We start from the raw sequence: 24,763 nt of genomic DNA on the forward strand, positions 1-24,763 counted from the left end.
ATCTAAATTCAAATTCAGCTGTGGACTTCAGTCTTTAAATTGTGTTAACGTTATACAGGAAAATATTTCAAGAAATTTTAGACAAACTTGAACATTAGCTTAATATGTAACCTAAAAGGGTGTTAATATTCATATCTGAAGTGTTCCTACTTTGTTATAAAGAAAAGTTAAAGTTGTTTTAGGGGCACCTGGGTGGCTCAGTTGGTTAAGCGTCCAGCTTCAGCTCAGGTCATGATCTCATGGTTCATGGGTTCGGGCCCCATGTCGGGCACTGCTGAGGGCTCAGAGCCTGGAGCCTGCTTTGGGTTCTGTGTCTCCCTCCCTTGGCCCCTCCCCTGCTCGTGCTCTGTCTCTCTTAAAAATAAATAAACATTAAAAAAAAATTAAAGTGTACAATTGGTGTTTTGATACATGCTGGCTTACCCCCTGAAATCAGAGGTTTCCTCTGCTCTTTAAAAATTTTTTTTAATGTTTATTTATTTTTGAGACAGAGACAGAGCATGAACGAGGGAGGGTCAGAGAGAGAGGGAGACAGAATCTGAAGCAGGCTCCAGGCTCTGAGCTGTCAGCACAGAGCCCGACGTGGGGCTCAAACTCACGGACTGTGAGATCATGACCTGAGCCGAAGTTGGACGCTTAACCGACTGAGCCACCCAGGCGTCCCTCCTCTGCTCTTTTTAACGCATCCTTCCTAACGTAAAAATGATAGACATATTTTACCCTTTGCAATGGATATTTTCAAATATATACATAAAAGGAAATGTGTCATGAGCTCCATGATCCGAAGCCTAGTCTTTAATCATTGATAAATTCTTGGGTGTTTTGTTTCCTCTATCCCCACTCACATTACTGGATTGTTTTCCTTATAATCCAAACATCTTCTCATTCAGTGCCTAATCTCTTCAGAGTGCATTTCCAAAATGTAAGGACTCATTTATAATCCTAATAACTCTTTTTCAAACAAAATATTTGAAGTATCATAAAATATATTGTTAGTGCTCTATTTTCTCAATTTTCCTAAAATGTTTGTTCTTTAAGGCATTCAGATCCAAAATGGGTCTATATGGCTTTTACTAGATGTCTCTGGTCCCTACTAACTTATAAGAACCACTTCATTGTCTAATTCTTAGACTGTGTTTGTTGAAGTTTCTCAGTCATTTTTCAGAATTTGCATGTTCTGGATTTGTCAGGGACTTCCTGAACCTGGGAGAGGAAACAGAAATCCAGACCCAGGAGGCACAGAGAGCCCCCATCAAAATCAACCCAAGGAGGTCCACTGCAGAACACAGAGTAACTAGAATGGCAAAAAGTGGTGGTAAGAGAAAAATTTTAAAGCAGCAAGAGAAAAGAGTTCCGTATATTTGAAACCCATACGGCCATCAGCTGATTTTTCAGCAGAAATTTAGCAGGCCAGAAGGGAGTGGCGTGATACATTCAAAAGTGCTGAAAGAAAAAATCTGCATCAAGAGTAGTCTACCCAACGAGGCTATCATTCAGAATGGAAGGAGAGAGAATATTTTCCCAGACAAAAGTTACAGGCACTCATCACCACTAAACCAGCCTTAACAAGAAATATTAAAGGGAATTCTTAGAGGGGAAAGGAAAAAAGCAAGAGTAAAAATAGGAAGCACAAAAGTAGTAAAATGAAGTATATAAAAACCAGTCAAGGGATTCACAAAACAAAAGGATGTAAAGTATGACACTATATACCTAAATTGTTACTGGGGAGAGGAGTAAAAACTAGTGCTTTTAAATGGGTCCAAATTTAAGTGACCATCAATTTAATTTAGACTGCTATATGCATAAGATATATACAAGCCTAATGTAACCACAAATCAAAAACTGGTAGTAGATATGCAAAAAATAAAGAGAAGGGGACCTAATTATATCACTAGAGAAAACCAGCAAACCATGAGAGGAGAACAAGAGAAGGGAACAGAAAAAAAAAAAAAACAAAACACCATAAAACAAGTATCAAAATAGGAGTAAGTACATACCTATCGATAATTAATTTGAATGTAAATGGACTAAATGTTCCAATCAAAAGTAGGGTGACAGAACAGATACAAAAAGCAAGACCCATCTATATGCTTGCTGCCTACAAGAGACTCATGTCAGACCTAAAGACACCTGCAGATTGAAAGTGAAGGGGGAGGGGGGGGCGCCTGGGTGGCTCGATCAGTTGAGCGTCCGATTTTGGCTCAGGTCATGATCTCACGGTTTTTGAGTTCGAGCCCCACATCGGGCTCTGTGCTGACAGCTTGGAGCTTGGAGCCTACTTCAGATTCTGTGTCTCATTCTCTCTCTGCCACTCCCCTTGTGCTTTGTCTCTCCCTGTCTCTCAAAAATAAAGAAATGTAAAAAAAAAAAAATCTTTAAAAAAAAAGCGAAGGGGTGAAAAGTCATTTGACATGCAAATGGAAGCAAAAAGAAAGCTGGGTTAACAATACTGGTATCAGACAAAATAGACTTTAGAATTATTGACGGAATATTAATCATAACAATATACATTCTCTTATAGACTGTTTTCCCAACTTAGGAAAAAAGATATTTCTTCTTGAAATTACTGTCTTACTATACTCTGCACCCCACCCTTTCTCACATTCTCCATTCATTTATTTATCCTCCTCTTTGCTCACCAGACTCTCAAAGGAATTCCTTTGCACTGTGTCTCCTTGGCTTTTGTGTCCTCAAAAAACAATATGATATCTAGCCTTGTCTATTTCACATCTGACTGCAGAGGCAGCTGGAGCCATCTGAACGGATTGCTTCACTGCCACGTTGTGGTATCTCCCCTCTATTCATCCTTCGGGCTGCCCAGCCAGCCAGTAAGCGCCCATATCCAACCACAACTAAGCTCCTGAATCTGTTCCAAATGTACCCCTATATCCTCAATCCCAATGTCTCTGCTTGAATGTCTCAAATGCACCTTGAGCTCATATCCCAACACCCCCAACTTCAGTTAATAGTCTTAACGTACAAACAAGTTTGAAATCCAGATTCGGCCTCTGGCCACAATGCTCCACACACAGTGCTGACACGTTATGACTGCCTCAAGTAAGTCTGCTCTGATGTCTGGGTGTCTCTCTTCTGTGATGAGTCCTAATATTATCAGTGTTTTCTATCCAATACCAATTCTCTGTGCATCTTCTACCAGGTCAGCATTCAACGATAACCATTGGGTAGTTGATTGCACACAGTTGAGACATTTGTACCCTACTTCTGTTGCTATTTCTGCATTCATTAGCTAGAAATTCTAAAGAAGAATAAGGAATTTGCCACAATATTCAGTTACCTCAAAATACAGTGTGTGCAGTAAAGGGAAGAAATAGCTTGATACCTTTGCTCTATTTAGTTATTTTCAGAATAACTATTTGGATCACAACATCATCCTCAAACAACAGCAAAACGTTTATCTCAGAGATAAGACGCCCCCTCTGCACACGGGCTCAGACTGTAATCGAAGTGGCCGCTATCACAGCAGGAAGAAACATTTGGCAAGGGGCTCTTTTCTTCAGGTAAGTCTAAGATTTTAAATGAATTGTATCTGTCTTAGCCTGTTAGGGATGCTATAAGGAAAGCACAGACTGAGTGGCTTATAAACAACAGAAATTTATTTCACAGGTCTGGAGGCTGGAAGGCCAAGATCAAGGTGCTGGCAGATTTGGTGTCTAGCGAGAGCTCACTTCCCAGTTCACAGACAGCCTTCTTCTTGCTGTGACCTCACATGGTGGAAGGGGCAAGGGAAATTTCTGGGGTCTCTTTTATAAAGGTACTAATTCCATTCATTAGGACAGAGCCCTCATGACCTAATCATTTCCCAAAGGTCCCATCTCCTAATACCATCACCTTAAGCATTAGGTTTTCAACTTAGGAGTTGAAGGGGACACAAACATTCAGACCATAGCAGTATCTGTGTCGGGAAATTCAGTTAGAAACTTACGAGAGGAAAAACGGGTAGGATTGCTGGGGTTAGAATACCGAGACGCCCACGCAGGGAAGAATTTCGGCAAAAGGCCGTATCGTCTGCTTCCTTGTAACACTCCTTATCCGTTTCCCTTGTCGTGACCCTAGCTGAACTCTCTTCTTCCTTGTCCCTTGACAAGGCTTAGCGTTTGCCAAACCCTAAAAAATTGACTATGAAGCTTTCTTTGATCAGCATATAATTGGAGAGTGAGAATATTTGTTGGTTGCCCAAGTATTGAAAGCATGCGCTTCATGACTGACATTGCAGTGTGTGCATTCGAGTGTTGCTTTGGGTTTCTGTTCTGCTGAATGGAATCTATAATATCTTGTCTTACTTTTAGGGAATACATTTTTTAAAAATAGAAGGGGTATAATAAATATATAAATACTTGGATAATAAGCTTAAAATTCGACTTTATGTCAAACCTCTCATGTTAGGTAAATTCAATCTCTTCTATATGTTCCACATAAAATTTGAAGGAATCCATAAATTTATTTTAGAATGTATAGAAAACAAATTTTTCGGGGCGCCTGGGTGGCGCAGTCGGTTAAGCGTCCGACTTCAGCCAGGTCACGATCTCGAGGTCCGTGAGTTCGAGCCCCGCGTCGGGCTCTGGGCTGATGGCTCGGAGCCTGGAGCCTGTTTCCGATTCTGTGACTCCCTCTCTCTCTGCCCCTCCCCCGTTCATGCTCTGTCTCTCTCTGTCCCAAAAATAAATAAACGTTGAAAAAAAATTAAAAAAAAAAACAAAACACAAATTTTTCACTATTCCTCCGTTTCGGGGACACAGGTTTTCCTCTCCAATGTCCCAGTAATGGCCCTGTGTGAAGTCTTTTCTCTCTAGACCTTGAGTCAACATACTGAGATTCACAAAGTTGACGCTAAAGCTTCAGTCCGAGTGTATCTGAAGAGCAACAACATGATGTTTATTACTTAGAAGTTATGAGGAAGGTACTTTATACCTAAGTAGCATTATAACATTATGATATCTTTCTTGTATTACTCTCCCATACGGTGAATGGGAGAGTATGTCCCCCTTGTGGAGTCTTTAAGCAACACTACAAAGCTATGTAAATTATACTCTCAAGAGTATCTGAAATTAAAGGATCTATAACATTCAAAGCTCCTAGAAGAAGGAGGCACAACGCCTCAAACAGGGGTCCAGATGGGAGGCCACATGGAGCAAAAGAACTGGCTCAGTCAAACAGGTGAGGAGCCAAGAGGGGGGGGGACCCCTGGGCAAGTCTCATTATTGCCAGTCAGTGGGGAGTACGCAAATAACAAAAGGGAATTTATTAATCCGCTGGAATGTTGCTACATCACAGGGGAGGAAAGAAAAGGGGCTTGGATAGGGGCTAGCCTTATCATCACACTGGTGTACCTGCTCACGTGGGTGGGGTGCTGACAGCCTGTTTGTAGGATGCTGAGGCAGCAGGAAAATGTGATTTTAAAAATTTACAACACAGTGTGGCCACATGCCCCTTTAGGAGCTTCTAAAATTAAAATATGCAGGCATTCTTCACAGAGCTAGAACAAACAATCCTAAAATTTGTATGGAACCAGAAAAGATCCCGAATAGACAAAGCAATCTTGAAAAAAAAACCAAAGCTGGAGGCATCACAATCCCAGACTTCAAGCTATATTGCAAAGCTGTCATCATCAAGACAGTATGGTACTGGCACAAAAACAGATCAATGGAACAGAATAGAGAACCCAGAAATGGACCCACAGACATATGGCCAACTCATCTTTGACAAAGCAGGAAAGAATATCCAATGGAATAAAGACAGTCTCTTCAGCAAGTGGTGCTGGGAAAACTGACAGCAACATGCAGAAAAATCAATCTGGACCACTTTCTTACACCATACACAAAAATAAACTCAAAATGGATGAAAGACCTAAATGGAAGACAGGAAGCCATCAAAATCCTCAAGGAGAAAGCAGGCAAAAACCTCTTTGATCTTGGCCACAGCAACTTCTTACTCAACATGTCTCCAGAGGCAAGGGAAACAAAACCAAAAATGAACTATTGGGACCTCATTAAAATAAAAAGCTTCCGCACAGCGAAGGGAACAATTAGCAGAGCTAAAAGGCAACCAACGGAATGGGAGGAGATATTTGCAAATGCCATCAGATAAAGGGGTAGTAACCAAAATCTATAATAAAGAACTTATGAAACTCAACACCCAAAAAAACAAATAATCCAGTGACGAAATGGGCAAAAGACATGAATAGACACTTCTCCAAAGAAGACATCCAGATGACCAACTGACACATGAAAAAATGCTCAATATCACTCATCATCAGGGAAATACAAAGCAAAACCACGAGATACTACATCACACTTGTCAGAATGGCTAACATTAACAACTCAGGCAACAACAGATCTTGGCAAGGATGCAAGGAAAGAGGGTCTCTTGCAAGAGAATGCAAGGGAATGCAAACTGGTGCAGACACTGTGGAAAACAGTATGGAGGTTCCTCAAAAAATTAAAAATAGAACTACCCTATGACCCAGCAATTGCACTACTAGGTAGTTACCCAAGGGATACAGGTATGCTGTTTCAAAGGGACACATGCACCCCCATGTTTATAGCAGCACTATCAACACTAGCCAAAGTATGGAAAGAGCCCTGTCCATCAATGGATGAATGGATAATGTAGATGTGGTGTGTGTGTATATATATATGTATATATATATGTGTATATATATATATATATATATATATATATATACACATACATACACACACATACATACACAATGGAGTATTACTCAACAATCAAAAAGAATGAAATCTTGCCATTTGCAACTACGTGGATGGAACTAGAGGGTATTATGCTAAGCGAAATTAGTCAGAGAAAGACAAATATCATATGACTTCACTTATATGAGGGCTTTAAGATACAAAACAGATGAACATAAGGGAAGGGAAGCAAAAATAATATAAAAACAGGGAGGGGGACAAAACATAAGAGACTCTTAAATATGGAGAACAAACAGAGGGTTACTGTTGGGGTTGTGGGAGGGGAATGGGCTAAATGCGTAAGGGGCATTAAGGAATCTACTCCTGAAATCATTGTTGCACTATATGCTAACCAACGTGGATGTAAATTTTAAAAATAAATTAAAAAAAAAAAAAAAAAGATGTTGTAAACACAATTTGGGAAATTGTGTAAATTTGGGTGCATCCCCTTTAGGAGTATCCGATGCCGCCCCTTCTTCATCGGAGCCTCCGGGAACCCTTTCTCGCAAGCCCTTTCTGGGCGCCCATATCCTGCCAGGCGTCTCGGCCCTAGAAAGAGAGGAGCATTGCTAGAAGTGGCTGGAGGCAGGACAAGAACTACATTACCCAGAAGGCTGTGCCACAGGAAGGGGGTGTTACTGGCCCGCAATGGCAGGGGCGGGGCTTCCGGTGTCGCGGGTGGGCGTAGGTTTGTGATGTGGCGGGTCGGTGCCCGCGGATGGTGAGCTCCCCGCATCTCGTCTGGACGATAGGGGGGACGCCGGCGAGGGGCCCCTCCTTCGCCTCTGTGGGACCCAGGGAGGGATCGGCTGAGCCGCGGGGACCCTCGGCGCCTACGCGCGGCCCTGCGGTCCCCAACGGCCGGATGGCGGCGCGCGTGGACCCAGCCCAGGTGAGTGGACGTGGGGAGCGGCGGCGTGCTGTGCCTCAGTTTCCCGGCCCCGAAAGGCGGCCGGGGCCACGTGGGGAAGAGCTCGTTTCTGGCATCCAGCGGGACGCTGTGTGGAAGGGACAGGTGAGGTTTCTGGAATTCCCCCTCGGTCCTCGCAGGGTGCGGAGAAGGACCCGCACTCCCGAGACCTCACAGCGGGTTGCGGCCGCGACCCTTCCCGAGGCCGTGACCTTGAGCGAGTCCCCTGCGCCGCTGGGCCCATGTGCTCCCGCAGGTGAAGTTGAGGGCCCTGGAAAGCATACGTGGGTGACGTGTGTCCCCCGGTGTCCCGCAGGGCTCTGGGGGCTCTTTCCACGGAGATGCCTCCTGAGCCTGTGTTGATCGCGGAGGCGCGACCCGGCGGGAGTCCGACTCTTGCGCCTTGCCGGCCTCTAGCCTCTACCAGGCTAGGGCGGGGGTGGAGGATGGGGACGCAGTTTCTGGAATTGCCGCTGTGCTTGGGCGGAGAGGTGGAAGGGCAGGCTGAGAGCCAGGGTGACCAAGGAGTTTCCGTTCACAGCACACAGAACCGGCTTTCCCTGACAGTAGCGGACCTGTTTTCTTATCGAAGACATTCAGTTAGCTTTGACCAGGGAGTCCATCCACACGGTCAGTGCCAATCGTGTGCGGGCGTGGGATGTCCCCTTGCACGCACATGCACAGGGAGCTCCGGGGACGCGCTAGCAGTCGCCCTAAGCCCCCCCTTCATGGCCTAGACCGTTGTCAGCACATGTCTTCCTCCCATCCGCAGGGCGCCGCCCCTCACTTTTATTTCAGACCCACCCTGTTGCCCCGTGCGAAGTTCACTATCATCTCTTCAGTCTTCTTGCTCCATTGTTTTGTCTTTGGAATCTTTAGGGCCCTCTGACATGGTCTTGCTGATTTTAGTTGCTTGTTCAGGATCTGTTTCCAGCCCCGGATCGTGAGTGCCTGTTGCTGCTCTATGCCAAGACCTAGAACGGCCTGGGCTTGTAAAAGGTACTCAATAAATGGTTGAATGAGTGAATGGGTCTCCCGCTCAGGGGCTCCCATCATACTTGTACTAAATGCACACAAACCCCACCGTGGCCTTCAGGGCTGTGCTGGATTCGCAGGGGAGACACCTCCCGGCTCCTCCCCTTCCCTTCTCCTGCTCAGCGCACCCGGCTGGGTGGTGCTGAACTTGCAAAGTCTTTCCTATTTTGCAGCCTTCCTCCTTGCACTTCCCTTCATCTGACAGGCCTCTGCAGGGCTGTCTCTCCTGTGCATCAGTGTCACCTACTACAAGAGCCTTTTCCTGGTTGTTTTAATTCTGGTGAAGGTGCCCCTGGCCCCCACCTGCCTGTTTTCTGGAGACAGTGTCATCTTTTGCCAGATGTTCTGATCCTGTCTCTAATGTGAGATTGCGGGCTTTCTAGAGCTGCCTAAGCCCCAGGCTGCAGGCTGTGACATGGACGTGATAGTGGCATTTACGTTATGGGCTGTGGGAGGATTAGGAAAAGTCACAAAAAACTTTGAACACATTCGACCCTGGGCACTCGAGTGTCCACATGTAAACCTTTTCGTTTTAGTTCTCAGAAATGCCTGGTGAAGTGGGAATGATTATGGTATCGATGTGGAAACCAAGGCTTAGAAAAATGATGTGATGTCCTCCCCACGGTCACAGCTAGCAAGTGTTGGATTCAGTCTCTGGGAATCTGGCTCCAGGACAAGGGACTTTTAGTCACTTTACCTCAGTGGTAAAGCAGCTCTCTGCTGGGGGCGGGCACACGGGGAGGACCTTGGCTACGACGGCTGCAGTTCTCATTGTTGGGAGTTATCATCATGATCCTTTTCCCCATTCCTCTCATGTCCAGATCACTTACTGCCCCCACTGTCCTCATAGGAACACCACCCTCTGTCGTCTCCAGCGGCTACCCTAGGGGGAGGCCTTTCTCTGAGCCCTAATTGCACTACGTACAAAGGCTGCCTCTACCTCCCCCTTGAGCCCAGCACAGAGCCCTGCCCTCAGGAGACCTGGGTCTCTCTGCACCTTCACCAGCAGCTGAGTAACAGGGTCTGACCCCATCCAACAGCACAAGGCCAAGGCCACTACCTCTGTTTGACTTTCCAGGTTTTGGTTACCTTTAAGGACGTGGCTGTGACCTTCACCCAGGAAGAGTGGGGACAGCTGGAACTGGACCAGAGGGCCCTGTACCAGGAGGTGATGCTGGAGACCTGTGGGCTTCTGGTCTCACTGGGTAAGGGCTCACGTCTCACCCCTATGGGGCACCCCGACTTTGGCTCAGGTCATGATCTCATTGTGTGAGTTCAAGCCCCACGTCGGGCTCTGTGCTGAGAGCTCAGAGCCTGGAGCCTGCTTTGGATTCTGTGTCTCCCTCTCTCTTGGCCCCTCTCCTGCTCATGTGCTCACTCTCTCTCAAAAATAAACATGAACAAACAAACAATAAGACACAAAATAGGGGTGCCTGGGTGGCTCAGGCGGTTAAACGTCTGACTTTGGCTGAGGATCTCACAGTCCGTGAGTTCAAGCCCCACAACAGGCTCTGTGCCTACAGCTCAGAGCCTGGAGCCTGCTTTAGATTCTGTGTCCCCCTCTCGGTCTGCTCCTCCCCCACTTGCGCTCTCTCTCTCTCTCAAAAATACAAAACATTAAAAAAATTGTTTTAAATAAAAAAACAAAACACAAAATAAATTCTAACTTCTAAATAATAATAATAATAATAATAATAATAATAATAATAATAATAAAGGCATCTTGGAAAGTAACTGAAACTGAGACTTGAAGCTTGGAGGGGAGGTGAAGGAGAGGTTCTGGGTGGAGGAACCAGTACAAGAAAAGGCCCTGAGGTGAGAGAAAGAGGTGAGCCAAAGGAACATCTGGTTCACCTTTTCTCCCGCCCCTCCGTGAGCTCGGCGGCTGCACATAGCACACAACAGTGGCCATTACCGAAACCCGTCCAAATGAATCCTGGGCTCACGATCAGAATCTGACAGCTGAAACTTCAGTGGGTCCTGGTAGCTCAGTCACTGGGCTTCTGTGCAGAACTGCCTGTCTCTGTGGAGCTGTATCTGGCTGCACATAACAGAAGAGCAGCTTAAACTGGCTTCCCCTGGAGGAAGTTTCCCCCCTCACCTACTGAGAAGCCCCAGGGTGGGGCTGGCCTGGTCTGGAGGATGCGGCCACACAGTTCCATCCTCAGGGATGAGAAGATTCTCTCTGCTCCTCTCCCTGGACCAAGCATCTCCCTGTTCCTCAGGCTCGCCCCCTTGTGGGCCTGTGGGGTGCTGCAGCCTCGCCTCGCGAATACAGGTTTCGTCCTCAGAACGAGCATCCAGCTCAGGTTCCTGCCTGCCTCAGATTACCGGTGCTCAGGAATGCCATTCACCGACCTCTTCCCCCTCAGTTTTCAGTGCGTTCTGGGCACCAGAACCCCTGGGGAGAGCTCAGATATAGTGGTCGCTAGGCCTCACCAGAAGAAATTGTGTTCCTTTTGGCTTGAGGTAGAAATTGAGCACCCCTAGGTGGTTCTAAAGCACAGGGTGTTTGAGAACCAGCGACTTAGATTAATTACAGAATCCCTTCTGGAAGGAGGGGCTCACTTTCCCAGGGTCCCACGGCTGTGTGTGAAAGCGCTGTGCCCCCAAGGAGGTTTGGCTTCCACCGATAAAGTTCAAGGACACTGGCGTTGTGCAGAGACAGCACCACCCTCTATAGTAGTTGCAGCCCAAGAAAGGGACCTGTGCACAGGTCAGCACGTCCTTCACGTCAATAGCAGCTTCACTTGGGTCTGGTCTCTGCCATTAAGTCCCAGACGGGATGGAGACGTTGCTTTCTTCTCATACACCAGGACTTGTTTCTTTCTCTGTCAACAGGGCACGCAGTCCCCCAAGCAGAGTTGACGCACCTGCTGGAACATGGGCGGGAGCTGTGGACTGGAAAGGGAGGCCTCTTGTGGAGCACCTGCCCAGGTAGGAGCAGGGAGCTGCGCGGGGGGGGGGGGGTGGGGGGGGGTGGGGGGGGGGGTGGCCTTGGCAGCCTCCAGCATGCAAGGGACCAGTGCCTCTGAACCTGTGTGAGACTCTTTGTGACCTCCTGGGGGTTCCGGTGGTTTCTCACACCAGGTGTAGCACTGCATCTGCAGGCCGGCTCGGAAGGGCAGCGTTGCACACGTGGTGCCTGTGAGTGTCAGCGTGTAGCCTTAGGTGCGCTCTCTGGCCTAATCCAGCTGGTGGAAGGGCAATGCGGGGGGACAGAGAAGGCACACCCACGGGCACCCCGATATCACTTCCACCCGTGTTCCCTGGAGGAGAGATAGGCACCTGGCCACACCTGGGTGCTCAGGCCTGGGGAGTGTTGAGCTGCATGTGCCCGAGGAAAAGAGCCAGCGTGCTTGGTTTATGTCCTTTCAGTTGCCTGTGTTCAGCCTACTTGGAAAATCAGAGTGACGATAGTTTCTGTGATTACGTTGTTTGAGGTTGTGATGACCCAGCACACCAAACTGCTTAGTACCCTGCCCGGCCTGTGGAAGGGCCAATAGAAGTCAGGTTTTTTGTCTTTTGGTTGATCGGTTTGTTTGTTTGTTTATTTTTTATTACATTTAAGGCTCTGAGCTATCAGCACAGAGCCCTACATGGGGCTCGAACTCACAAACCATGAGATCATGACCTGAGCCAAAGTCAGACACTTAACCAACTGAGCCACCCAGGTGCCCCCCAGAAGTCAGCTTTTAGTGTATCCATGTAACAATTGTAGTCCTAGTGGGTGATAGTGATGTCACTCATTTCTTTCTGACTCAAGGGGCCTTTCTTGCCCTTGAAAGCACTGTCTCTACTCTGTAAATTTCACTTTGTTCCGTATCCCACTGTCTCCCGCCCTCTCCATCCATTCATACAGCCCCATTTATCCATCAAAAGCAGCCCCTTGCACTGGCTGGATCCTCCTTCCTCTCTTGCCCTGAAAAACACAGCGACAATGGGCCTTTTCAGCCCCACATCTGTGCTTCGGAATCACTGGGGCCATCACAGTGAGGCGTGGCCTCCTCTCTGGCGGTCCTTCAGGCTTCTCGGCCAGCCTGTCTCTGGCCGCTCTCCCAGCTCCTTAATCCACACCTCCACTTACGTGTCTCAGAGGCACCTCGGGCCCGTCATGCCTTAGCCGCTCACCGTCCTGCCCACTCTCCCCCATCCCGGGTCAGAGTGTCCTGCTATTCCAGGCAGGTGACAAGTTGGAAATACCTCAGACAGCTCCTCAGCATCTCAGTCTCCGTCCAGCCCATTGACCCATGCCTGGTCCTGCCCGGTCGACATTACCCATGTCCCCCGAATCCATCACCCCCACCGCCTTCCCTTGCTCTATCTCCAGCATCTAGTCCGGGTTTCCATCGTCTCTTGCTCGGATGATGCCGAGCCTCCTAGCAGGTCCCCCCGCATCTGCTGCCTGCCTCCGGGCAGCCCTTTCTCCCGCACTGGCTCCCGTAGCCACCCGGACACCTTCCAGGGCTTCAGCACTTCCGCCACCACCGGAGTCTTGGCACACACTCAGCATCACGTTGGGAATAAAGGCTGTGGACTTCTGCCGCTTGCTCCTCAATCCGGAGCGACTCGTCCATGCCTGTCTCGCACCCGTGGCCTTCTCATCCTCTGTGGAAGATGCTGTGCCTCTGGTCACGGCCCATTCCAATACCACGGCCTTGGCCGTACCTTTGCCTTCCCAGGAAGCTTGCTGCCTCGCTTCCTTTCAGGCCTGGCTGCATCGTCATCATCTGTCTGCTCCACATACACATGTGCTCTGGTTGTCTACACATAGAGCAAACACAAGTGTTTGCAGATCTGGACTAGCCCACAACCAGTGTCGACTCTCCTTATAAAGCCAAGCTTCTCGAAGGAGCTGTCTTATTTGTTAGGAAAAACGTCTAGGGGCGCCTGGGTGGCGCAGTCGGTTAAGCGTCCGACTTCAGCCAGGTCACGATCTCGCGGTCCGGGAGTTCGAGCCCCGCGTCGGGCTCTGGGCTGATGGCTGAGCCTGGAGCCTGTTTCCGATTCTGTGTCTCCCTCTCTCTCTGCCCCTCCCTCGTTCATGCTCTGTCTCTCTCTGTCCCAAAAATAAATAAACGTTGAAAAAAAAATTAAAAAAAAAACAAAAACAAAAAAACATGGTGGATAAAGCCCACAAAATTAAAAAAAAAAAAAAAAACAAAACGTCTACACTTGACTTCCTTACCTTTTGCTTAAACTCTGCTTGGTCTTTTTCCCTTAACATCAGAAGTGTACGGTGACGTGCACAAATCTTAAGGGTCAGGCTTATGTGTTTGCGTGTGTACTGAGGTATTCCTCACCCCAGTCCAGACTTGGAATATTTCCAGCACACTAGCGGGTCCCTGGTGCCCCATCCTCATGATACTACAGTGGAAACCACTGTCTCCATGCTGTCACTGTGGATGGGTTTTATCGGGGGCTTTCCCACCCCCCACCCTCCTTTTTGTGCCTTGAACAACAGAAACTTATTTTCTCACAGTTCTGGAAGCTAGGAGTCCGACACTGTGGTGTCAGTTCAGTCGGCTTCTGCTGGTGCCCCTTTCTTGGGCTTGTAGGGCAAGCTTTGCTTGTGTTCGCTGGTGTCTTTGCTGCCATCCTAACTTCCCGGTGTGGCAGTGAGAATGACAGCATATTAGTCGGGTTCTCCAGAGAATTGCAACCAGGAGGAGGCAGAATCAGGCCAGGAAGTGGAAGAGGTGATGTCACGGCCTGAGTCTGAAGGCGTCTGCAGGCAGGATTCCTGCCCTCCCAGAGGAGCTCAGTCTTTTCTCTTAAGGCTTCAGTTGACTGACTGAGGCCTGCCGTCAAAGAGGCCCACTCTCTTTGAAAGATTGTGGATGATGATCTTTTCTCAAAGTCTGCTGGTTTAAATGTTAATCACATCTAAAAAGTAGCTCAGCCAGAACTGTTGGACCAGACCTAGCCGAGCTGATGTATAAAGGTAACCGTCACAGGTAACCAAGATAATGACCCAGTGGAGTAAACACACTGCGTCAAGAACCGTGCCGAGCGCTTTTCTTATTGAACCCTCACAATAGACCTCCTGGTCTCTCAGATGGAAACCTTGCCTTGAAGAAGAAGGTAGCCCATCAACCAGGATCACTCACTTGGTGGAGGTGGGACTGACGAATGGCTTCTGGCTCCAGAGCCCCCTTAACCACCACGTGATGCCTCCCAGCAGAGCAGAAGCTTGTCTTTTACACTGTTGGACCCCGAATGTTCCTCCATCCCTCCTCTTCTTCAGTCTTGATTCTCCTCCTTTGACTGTGATCCCCTTCGGTGGTGGCCTGGCCTCACCAGGCCTCCAGGGCCCTTCCTTCCTTTAACTGTTCAGCACTCTTCCAGGAGTGACTCTGCCCACACGTGCTCCTTCCGTTTCAATCCAGTGCCCCCTCCCTCTTCCTCTCTCTGGAGGCTCTGGCTTCTCCATTTAGGACCTAGCTCATGGGACACCTCCTCTTTTTCCTCCCCCTCCTGTTCAGCGCTGTTTCCATGTGCTCCTGGCACCAAGGGACATCTGTTGTTGGAGCGAATGATCAAAACTGTCCCCCATCCTATCCTCTGGACCGTGAGGAGGGGTGTCCACTCCAGACCCCCTGTCTCCTCCTTCCGCCTGCCCTCCGGATTTTCCCTTTAACGGTGTCAAGGGTACAAGGACCGGAACGGTCCTTGGAAACCCAGGTTCTAGAGATGTAAAACGCAGCCATTGTCAGTGGTGCTAGATCAGCCTCGCTTGCCCCCTGCAGCGTTGACTTCATCTCTCCTATACTGTGTCACTAAAAGTCCCCCTTTGTGTGTCGGATTCTCTTCAGGTGACAGCGCCAGACTTCGGACCAGAGACCCAAGCGCTTGTCAGCCGGTTTTGTCTGCGGGAGCCTGGCTCCGGGGAAGCCCGGCCCAGGGACCTTCAAGGGCCTCCAGGTTGGTGCAGGCCAGGGATTGGGAAGGGCATCTGGAAACGCAAAAAGGTCGACTGACGCCTGGGAGGGACGCTCACAAGACCCACCTTGAGAGAATGAACCTTGAAGATGACGGTTTGGGGACAGAGGACCGTCTGCACCTCCAGGTGTTGCAAAAGAGAGTCTCTCCGGGAGAGGTGCTCTGTGAGCGGGACCCACAGGGACCGGACAGAGGCTGCGGGCTTCGTGCGGGGAGTGACCTCTACAAATGCAAGCAGTGTGGGAAAGGTTTTAACCGCAAGTGGTACCTCGCACGGCATCAGCGGGTCCACACCGGCACAAAGCCCTACGAATGCAACGCGTGCGGCAAAGCCTTCAGCCAGAGCTCGACCCTGATCCGGCACTACCTCATCCACACCGGGGAGAAACCATACACGTGCCTGGAGTGCGGAAAGGCCTTCAAACGCAGGTCCTACCTCCTGCAGCACCGACCGGTCCACACCGGGGAGAAGCCCTACGAGTGCGCCCAGTGTCGGAAGGCCTTCGCCCACCGCTCCACTTTCGTCCGGCACAGCCGCACCCACACGGGAGAGAAGCCCTTCGAGTGCAGGGCCTGCGAGCGGTCGTTCGGCAACCGAGCGCACCTGATCCAGCACTACGTGGTGCACACGGGGCAGAAGCCGTACGAGTGCGCCGAGTGCGGCAAGGCCTTCCGCTGCGGCGCGGAGCTCCTGCAGCACCGGCGCGTGCACACCGGGGAGAGGCCTTTCGCGTGCGCCCAGTGCGGGAAGGCCTTCCACCGCAGCACCTACCTCCTGCAGCACTCGGTCGTCCACGCCGCGGAGGCGCCCCACCGCTGCCCCCAGTGCGGCAAGGCCTTCAAGCGCCGCTCACACCTGCTGCAGCACCGGCGGGTGCACCCCTGAGGGGGCGCCTCGCGCCCTCCCCCTGCGCCTCTGCCGGCCCTCCAGAGGGGTCCCCGGCGGGAAGCGCCGCTCGCCGTGCAGAACGGCGGGGAGATTTGCTTGGCCCTCAGACGCGTGAGCGGCCCCCCCACCATCGGACTCGAGCGGCGAACTGTGGGGGGCAGGGCACTCGGGCCGCCTCCGTCGGGGACGCACCGCGGAAGGATGTTCCTGGCACAACCTAGGGGCCTCTAGCCAGAAGGGGTGCCTTCCCTGCCGTTGGAGAATTCAGAACGAACGGGAGACGTCAGTGTCGTTGCTGTGAGAAAACCCATGACACGTGGGCGCTTACGGTGAGGTGGAGAGTCACGCGGAGCGGACACTGCGGGGGCCCTCCGGTGCCCGTGAAACGGCTGAGGGACAGGACAGGGGGTACTGTGCACTTACATGGACGTCGGCCACAGGTCTGCCATTTAGCCACCTCGGCATTACTTTTAAAAGAATAAAAAGAAGGGGTGGAAACATAGACTTCAAATGGAAGGAACGGATGTCTTTACAAACTCTTTCACGTTTCCGTGCCGAACCTACTACAGTTTTTCATCAGTTTTAATGTTTTGGTGGGGGGTATATTTGAGAGGAAGGGTCTTAGCCCACCCCCCCCCTTTTTTTTAAGTTTATTTGTATTTATTTTTAGAGAGAGAGTGAGGGAGGGACGGAGAGAGAGAATCCCATGCAGGATCCAGGTTCCAAGCTGTTAGCCCAGAGCCCTACTCAGGGCTTGAACTCAAGAACCATGAGATCATGACCTAAGCCTAAATCAAGAGCTGGAGGCTTAACCCACCGACCCGCCCCCGCCCTTTGTTTTTCTGTGTGTTCACTGCCACCCTGTGTCAGGACAGTTGGGACAGTGAGGGCAACTCTACAGAAGTTTGCTGGAAGCCTGTGTTACAATCATCCCCACCCATGAGGAACGTAGTCCTTTGTGAGAAATGTGAAGGCTGAGTCACAAGACACTTGGACTTCAAGTTAGAACTCTGAAAATAACACCGTGCGCCACTTACACCCACACTGTCTGAGAGAAGGAAGCCATGCATGGTGTCACATTGAAACATGCCCCCTCAAGACCATTTATGGCTTTGATACTTCGAAGTAAAGCTTCTGTTCGTGTGGTTTTTAAATTCTCGACGTTCTCTCTCCCTCACTTTTTCTTGACTCCATTCTGCTCCTTTGTTTTCTTTCTTTTCCCCGACAGTATGGTGTGGCCTTCTGGGGGGGGGGGGGGGTCCTAATTCCCACCTCGCCTGGTGGTTCGAGGGACTGGGCCCTCCCTCCCACATCCCCTCCAGTTGTCCCGGGCTTGAATTATAGTTAGAACCAGTGACCTAAAACACACTGCTGGGGCAGATTCACCATGAGCCCAGGAAACAAACACCCGAGTATCCTCACTGTCTGATCTTACAAAGGGTTGTGTGAAGTTGTGCTACAAAATAAAGGGCCAGGGACTTTAAAAGGACAGTCTGGTTGTGTACATACAGGTGTCGGGTTTGTGTGGGCTTCGTGGTTGCCACCTTGGACTTCCTTGGTGCTGGCAACGGATTTGGTCATTTGCAATTCTTCCTGTGGACTTTCCTTCGAAAGTTTTCAAGGCACTCACGATAATGTTAACAGGCTAAAAAACATACAGGAGAATATAAAATGATCATTTCCTCACTCGGAGCTTCCTCCGCACCTTTATAAGGCTACACACAGGTCACATTTTCACAGTGAGCACACACGTATCTGTCGTGCATAGTACAACTGCACTTCGTGATGACTTAATAAGACGTCTAGTTTTTGTTTTCAGGATAGCGTGCACAGTTTTCTGTTCTTTGGAAGGGAGAGCTGACTCTTGAACACCCCACCCTCCTCTGCCCTCTCTCTGGAGGGTGGTATGTACTGTAGCTGTGACTGTACTTGTGGCTGAGCATTGGGTTTGAGAGAATTGGAGAAAGTCCTCTAGAAACATCTTGGTTTTCATCAAAGCGGTCTTTGCGTGCCTGGGACGCCGACCCCACTTTGTCCCAAAGCAGGAGCGATGTATTTTCCCGTCTCTGTGTCTGTCTCTCTGTCTCTGTCTCTCTCTCTGCCATGACAGAGCAGCAGAAAGGAAGACGTTAAGCTGTCCCAATACAGGGAGACAAGGGTGGCAATATGCCTATGGTTCTGAGCAAACTCCTGTCCTATATATACAAAAATATTTGTGTTCAAAACCAGAAAGCAGAAATTACAGAGAACATTTATGACTGGATTTACTCAGGTACTTTTCTTTGAGTAATTTAAATTTCTCTGACATAAATAAAACTACTTATCCAGGGGGCATCTGCTGTCAGGACAGTGGGTGTGGGGGCAGCCTATGCAGGTGCAGAAGGCAGGCATCTGAACTCGAGACAAGGTTTGGGTTTCCATGATCTCTTCGTGTTCAGAAGTGATTACCATTTCACTTGTAATTGCACCGACAGTGTCTGCAAGGGGAGTGCAGATTGTCAGAAAACCATTTGTTAAATGTGGAAATTACCGAATGCTATTAATAAGGATTATGTCACTATGAGAAGTTAATGGTGGAGATACCTCAGGGAAAACACATCTATGACAAAGGTCATCGGGAACTCAGTGAAGCCTGGGCAGTGAGAGAATGAAGCTGAGCACATGGCCCTGATGGGGCCTTGGCAACCCTCAGGTTTTTGTCTCAAAAATGTGATTCCTTTTCATTCTGAAACCAACAAGGAATACCCATGCCAAGAAATTGGTATAGAGGCTATTTAGAAAGAGTTGTCAGAACAGTGAAGGGAGGGAGGGAGGGAAGAAATAAAATTAAAAAAAGAAAAACGTTGGTGCAATCCTGTTTATTTGCAAACCTAACAAATGTTCAGTGAACAACTAGTGGGTTTCAGGCACTATCATAGGTACATAGGAGACATCAGGAAACAAGAGACAAAGACCTATGGGGCACCTGGGTGGCTCAGTTGGTTAAGCATCCAACTTTGGCTCAGGTCATGATCTCTTGGTTCGTGGGTTCAAGCCCCACATTGGGCTCCGTGCTGACAGCTCAGAGCCTGGAGCCTGCTTCAGATTCTGTCTCCCTCTCTCTCCCTGCCCCTCCCCTGCTCACACTGTCTCTCTTTGTCTCCCCAAAATGAATAAACATTAAAAAGAGAGAGAGACAGACCTATGCCCTCGTAGACCTTATTCTTTAATCAAGGAAGACAGAAAACATAAATTTATAAATTACATAGTATGTCAAAGTTTTTATTTCATTTTAGAGAGGGAGAGCACCAGCAGGGGAGAGGGGCAGAGGGAAAAAGAGGGAGAGGGAGAGTCTTAAGCCGGCTCTACGCTCGCCGCAGAGCCCAACTTAGGCTTGATCCCACAACCCTGGGATCATGACCTGAGCCAAAATCAAGAGTCAGACACTCAACCAATGGAGCCATCCAGGTGCCCCTAAATTACATAAAATGTTATAATGTCAGGCACAAAGGAAAGAAGGAAAGATGAGGGTACTGGAAAGATGGGGGAAAGGATGTAACGTTACAAGTGCGATAATAGTCTTCCTAAATAAGAGCAATTAAGCAAACAAAGGAGGTGAGATACTGAGCCTTGTGGGTATTTTTGAGAATAATTTCCAGGCACAAGAAATAGCCTTTGCAAAGCAAGGAGTCTCACAGGGTGGACGCAGGAAAGGGAGGAAGAGGGGGCAGGGAGGTCAGGGCAGCATGTGGCCCAGGCCGCATGAGACAGGGCAATGGTGAGGATTTTCCATCTTATATGAGGTGTATCCCGTGACAGATAACTGAACAGGAGGGAGACAGGACCCCAGTAAATTGTTCCCAAGCCAGTTGCTGGGTTGAGAACTAACTGTGGAGGCCGGCGCAGTAATCCAGGTGAAAGGGAGGGTAACTGTGGGGGGTGATAGTGTTTTGGTTCGTGCTACACCGTGAAAAAAGAACCAAACACATTTCCCACTGGATTGGGTGGGGCTGGTGGAAGGAGATCTGCTTTGGAGTCTCTCTGCAGAATGGCGTCCAAACACAGACACTGAAGAGAGTCAGTGCATCGGTGGGGAAACTCCCGTGCCCTCATGCAGTCAGAGGAAGAGAAAAATAAGCGTGATTTCTTTGCTCAGTGCTCTCCCCGGTCCTTGAGTTCATATAGGAGGCTGTGCTGGACTTGATAAGACTGCTTCCGTCTTTCCTCAGACCACTCAGGCCCAGAAGCCATCCCTAAACAGCAACTCATGAAAGCCGCAGCGGTGCCCGCGCCACCCTGAGGACCCTGAGCTTTTGGAGGTCTCCCAGGGTGAGTTGCAGTGTCGGCCTCTCGCAGATCTTTCCCTTCTCAAGTCCCAGCCTGGGGCTTCAGTCAGGTGGCTGCTGACGTCACGAATCGACACTCCCCTCCATCTGGACGCCTCCCCCTGCATTTCTGTTTTCAGATAACGAAGCCAGAGCCGTACTCATTGGTTGGGCTGCTGGTGGCCCGGAGCAGCTGGTGGTAAAACAGCTCCTGGTGCCCCTCGCCGGGTCCCCCAGTTCCCGGACTACAGCCCTGACACTTCTCATTGCCCTTATCCTTATCTGTCTCACGCACCTGTGCGCTTTATCACTGACCGAATCCATGACAGCCCCGAGGTGGCTCATAACAAGAGACGACGACTCATGTCTTGAACCCACGGAAACCGGTGTTTGGGCCAGGCTCATCTTGGAAATAATGAGGCGGGAGGGAGGGAAGAGGCACTCAGGCTCCAGGTCTCGTAACTCTTTTCTGCTCCCACGGAGGCCCTGGGGCAGGGAGTGGGCCGGCACCTCACCGGGAGGTACCTCGGGAGTGGGGGCTCGGGGTGGGAATCCAGCCGCTGCCACACCTGACGGCCCGAGAATCCGGAGCCAGCCAGCAAGAGCGTCCTCAATGCAGCGTGGGGCTCTGCTTACTTGCCGCTCAGTCCCCATTGGCTGAGTGCGGAGCTCCTGACTGGCTCCCGTTGGTTGGAGTTTCTGAGACCTGACGGAAGAAAGTGCCCAGTAGTAGAGGAGGAAACAGAGCCTGTGCGTGAGGCAGAGAGCGATTGGCTCAGAGGCAGGAAGGGGCGGGAATAAGAGGTAAGGTCCGCAGGAAGGGGCGGTGCCAGGTGAGATGTAGAGCATTAGGCGGAGGCCCGGGTGTTTCTGGGAGTGAGGAGGGTGGTTCGCCTCTCGACCTGGGGGGTGTCGTTTCTGCGCGGTAAGTGCGGTCTTCACCCCGGAGGGCTTCGGGTCCGGCCTCCTCCACCTGGGAAGCGGCCTGCGTAGCCACTTGCTGGACGTGGGTTGAGGGCTTTCTCCCGCGCCCAGCGGGGCCTGGGAGGCCTAGGGCCCCAACCTAGTCGGCCTCCCATCAGCCTAGAAGGCTCGCTGCAGAGATGCCGGGGAGACCTCTCTGGGCTCGGCCGAGTCACAGATCTCCATCCCATGGACTCGCCTTTTCTACCACACTGGCTCTTGGGTTTGAACCCTGCACCGTCAGAATCACCCGGGAACTCGTTAGAAATGCGAATTCTCAGTCCAGATACCTATTGAATTACACACTCAGGAGTTGAGCCCGAGAATTTGTGTATTAACAAGCTTTCCGAGTGATTTCGATGCACGTGCAAAGAAATTACGACTTTGTACCGTGATTCCTGGGCATGGGGTTCACATGTCTCTTGTGAGTAGTAGGAATCTCATCTAAAACCGAGGCAGTTTCACAGTGAAATTGAAAAAAGCTGTGTACCTTCATTTTCCTAATTCTTAAAATCTAATGGATGTCCAATTTCCTATTATTTAAGGAGTACTACATTATGTATTATAAAATATAAAGTAAAAAGTCTCTAAAAATTCAACGTCCTGGAGAAAATGTTTGCAATATAGTATTGTCCTTTTAGAATTGTGGCAGCGCGATTGTGTGCGTCACTGTGTGTGTGTGTGTGTGTGTGTGTTCAAATGTTTCTATACAAATCATTTTTCTTCATATAAAGTTACTTTTTGTACACCGACCTGCAGTTTGCTTTTCTCACTTATCTTGGACATTCTAAAGCCACCTCCTCATTGTATACCTATACCTCATACTTCCTTATTAAGAACCCTGTATTCCTAAAGCTACCACCTTCTTTTCAAGGCCACATTGCATTCCTTTGCAGGCATCGTGGCTGGTCCGGCTGTCTAGGGGAGCCTGGTTCAGGACTTGCCATCATCGTTTGGTTCCTGTAGGACTTCTTCTTCAAAGCCAAAGAAAACTCAGGGTTATACACTGGTAGTCTGGCCACTGACCAATCTCCACAGACAGAAAAGCTGGTCAAGAAAAATGCAGACTATCTCAGTGGAACCTCCATAACTATGGAAGTAAAGACCACTCAGATGTGAACAAGGGAAGGATACTTATTCTGACCTTGTAAAGCAAGGGAGTTACTCATTATCAATTGTTTTCGGGAGTGACTCCAAGGCAGCAAAGGAGTGGAAAAGCTTTATGCTGGAAAAAATGGGAAGGCTTCAGATGTCCCAGGACTGGAGCCTGTTAGCACAGGAAAAGTGGAGGAGGGCCAGATAGAATTTGGGTGTCTTATGTGATTTATTAGGGGTGTATATTTGGCTTCCTCCACTTGGTCCAAACATTCACCATGAAGTTGGCCATGGTGGGAGTATTTACATTAGCGAAATTTCTAAATACAATTCAAGGTTTGCCTTATTGTTTTGTTGACTGTGCAGACTTAAAGTAATGAAAAAGAACAGTAACAATGCAGAATTAAACATGTGTCTGTAGCTTTATGTTGTAAATAGCACAAAAAATGAGGACATACTCTTTCAGTATTTAAAAACGATTACCATATTTAGCAAATGAGTCATGTCGTCTGATGAAGGAGTTACATTCCAACAAATGTTTGACAAAAACCTTTTTTTTGTTGTCAATGAAAATATCAGTCAATATTCATAACAGTATGAAATATATATATGAATTTATTGGCATAAAGGGACTCATAATATTCCCTCATTATCCTTTTAATGCCTATAGAATCTGTAGTGATGTCACTTCTAACATTTCTGACATTGGAAATTCGTGTATTCCCATCTTTTCTGTATGATCAGTTTGGGTAGAGGTTCATCAATTATACTGATATTAAGGCTTTGGATTTCACTAATTTTCTCTACAATTTCTCATTTTCTATTGCATTCATTTTTGTTTTGATCTTTATTATTTCTTCTGCTTTCTCTGGATTTCATTTCTCTTCTTTTCTAGTTTCTAAAGGTGAAAGCTGGGGTCCTTGATTTGAGACCTTTTTTTTCTATAAGTGTTTAATGTGATCAACTTTCCTTGAAGAGCTGCTTTAGAAGGCTTCCACAAATTGTCTTACATTGAGGGATTTTTTTTCCCCATTCCATTCAAAATAATTTTAGAGCAATTTTTAAAAATTTATTTTGGTGTGTGTATGTGACAAAAAGAGAGAGAGAGTCATCAAACATAGAAGGGATCTTCCTAAAGAGCTTCTATAAAAGTGCTATTGCAAATGCCATGCCTCTTTGTCCATTAAAAAAAAGTATTCCCCTGAGATTGTGAACAAAACACAATGCCTACTCTCTGCACTTATATTCAATATTAATATTGGTGTTTTTGTCTAGTGCAATAAAACAAGAAAATGAATATATAACATTTGGAAAGGAATAAATAAGGAATTTATCACTAGCCACCTTAAATTTTTTCCCTAAATAACATCTGCACTGGGTCCTTCTTTGGAGATCCAGTCCACTATTGCAATGCTTCCCTACCCCCTGTAATTTTCTTCACTCCTTCTGGTTCTTTTCTACTTCCAAAAGACAGACCTATTACCTTCTAAGATACCATGTAACTCAACACCTTAGACTCACTGCTTATTGTCTGTGTCCCTTAATGAGAATGCAATTTCCATAAGGAAACATTCCTTGTTTATGTTCTGTGCACTCATACATCATATACCTAGAAATATGCCTGACCCACATAAGGTACATGTCTGCTGAAGCACTAAACAAATATCCTGCACAGAATTCCTGCTCATTTGCAACATTGTGTGTTGTTTCCAACTCTACCCACCCAGTACAGTCTCTCCCTTCAATTTCAGTACCCTCAGATCTCTCAGGAAAGGAAAGAAATGGTATTTTGGATTGACCAAGTGGATAGGATGTGCTCAGCTTAGTTCTCTCACTTACTAGATTTCAGTGCCTTCTGTTCAATTTGCATGAGGATTTTTGCCCTCCCCATCCTGTCCTGACACTCCTGTTA

At 48.5% G+C, this 24,763-nt stretch overlaps 2 protein-coding genes across 5 annotated transcripts in view; one reads left to right on the plus strand and one right to left on the minus strand.

Moving 5' to 3' along the window:
- Nucleotides 1-24,763, minus strand: part of LOC125152410 (zinc finger protein OZF-like) — a 516,059-nt gene that overhangs the window by 270,575 nt on the left and 220,721 nt on the right. The gene's annotated exons all lie outside the window — the stretch shown is intronic.
- On the plus strand, nt 7,397-17,218 carry ZNF550 (zinc finger protein 550). 4 transcript variants are annotated; one of them, XM_047834363.1, is made up of 7 exons: nt 7,397-7,605; nt 8,165-8,253; nt 8,503-8,622; nt 9,195-9,362; nt 9,737-9,863; nt 11,500-11,595; nt 15,474-17,218. In XM_047834363.1, exons 5-7 carry the CDS (start codon nt 9,830-9,832, stop codon nt 16,484-16,486), a joined length of 1,143 nt encoding a protein of 380 aa, XP_047690319.1. In that variant the 5' UTR covers nt 7,397-7,605; nt 8,165-8,253; nt 8,503-8,622; nt 9,195-9,362; nt 9,737-9,829; the 3' UTR covers nt 16,487-17,218. The 4 variants fall into 4 exon arrangements, with proteins under 4 accessions (XP_047690319.1, XP_047690318.1, XP_047690317.1 ...); XM_047834362.1 differs by lacking the exon at nt 9,195-9,362 and having other exon boundaries at nt 8,165-8,622; XM_047834361.1 differs by lacking the exons at nt 8,165-8,253; nt 8,503-8,622; nt 9,195-9,362.

The sequence above is a fragment of the Prionailurus viverrinus genome, chromosome E2, assembly GCF_022837055.1.
Source record: "Prionailurus viverrinus isolate Anna chromosome E2, UM_Priviv_1.0, whole genome shotgun sequence".
NCBI lineage: Eukaryota > Metazoa > Chordata > Mammalia > Carnivora > Felidae > Prionailurus > Prionailurus viverrinus.

Bases quoted from the DNA above. Each gene is read 5' to 3' on its own strand.
- ZNF550 (XM_047834361.1), top strand. From the start codon at position 7,432: ATGGTGAGCTCCCCGCATCTCGTCTGGACGATAGGGGGGACGCCGGCG. The intron at 9,864-11,499 runs GTAAGGGCTCAC...CTCTGTCAACAG, and splicing joins TGGGCTTCTGGTCTCACTGG to GGCACGCAGTCCCCCAAGCA. The intron at 11,596-15,473 runs GTAGGAGCAGGG...GATTCTCTTCAG, and splicing joins CTTGTGGAGCACCTGCCCAG to GTGACAGCGCCAGACTTCGG.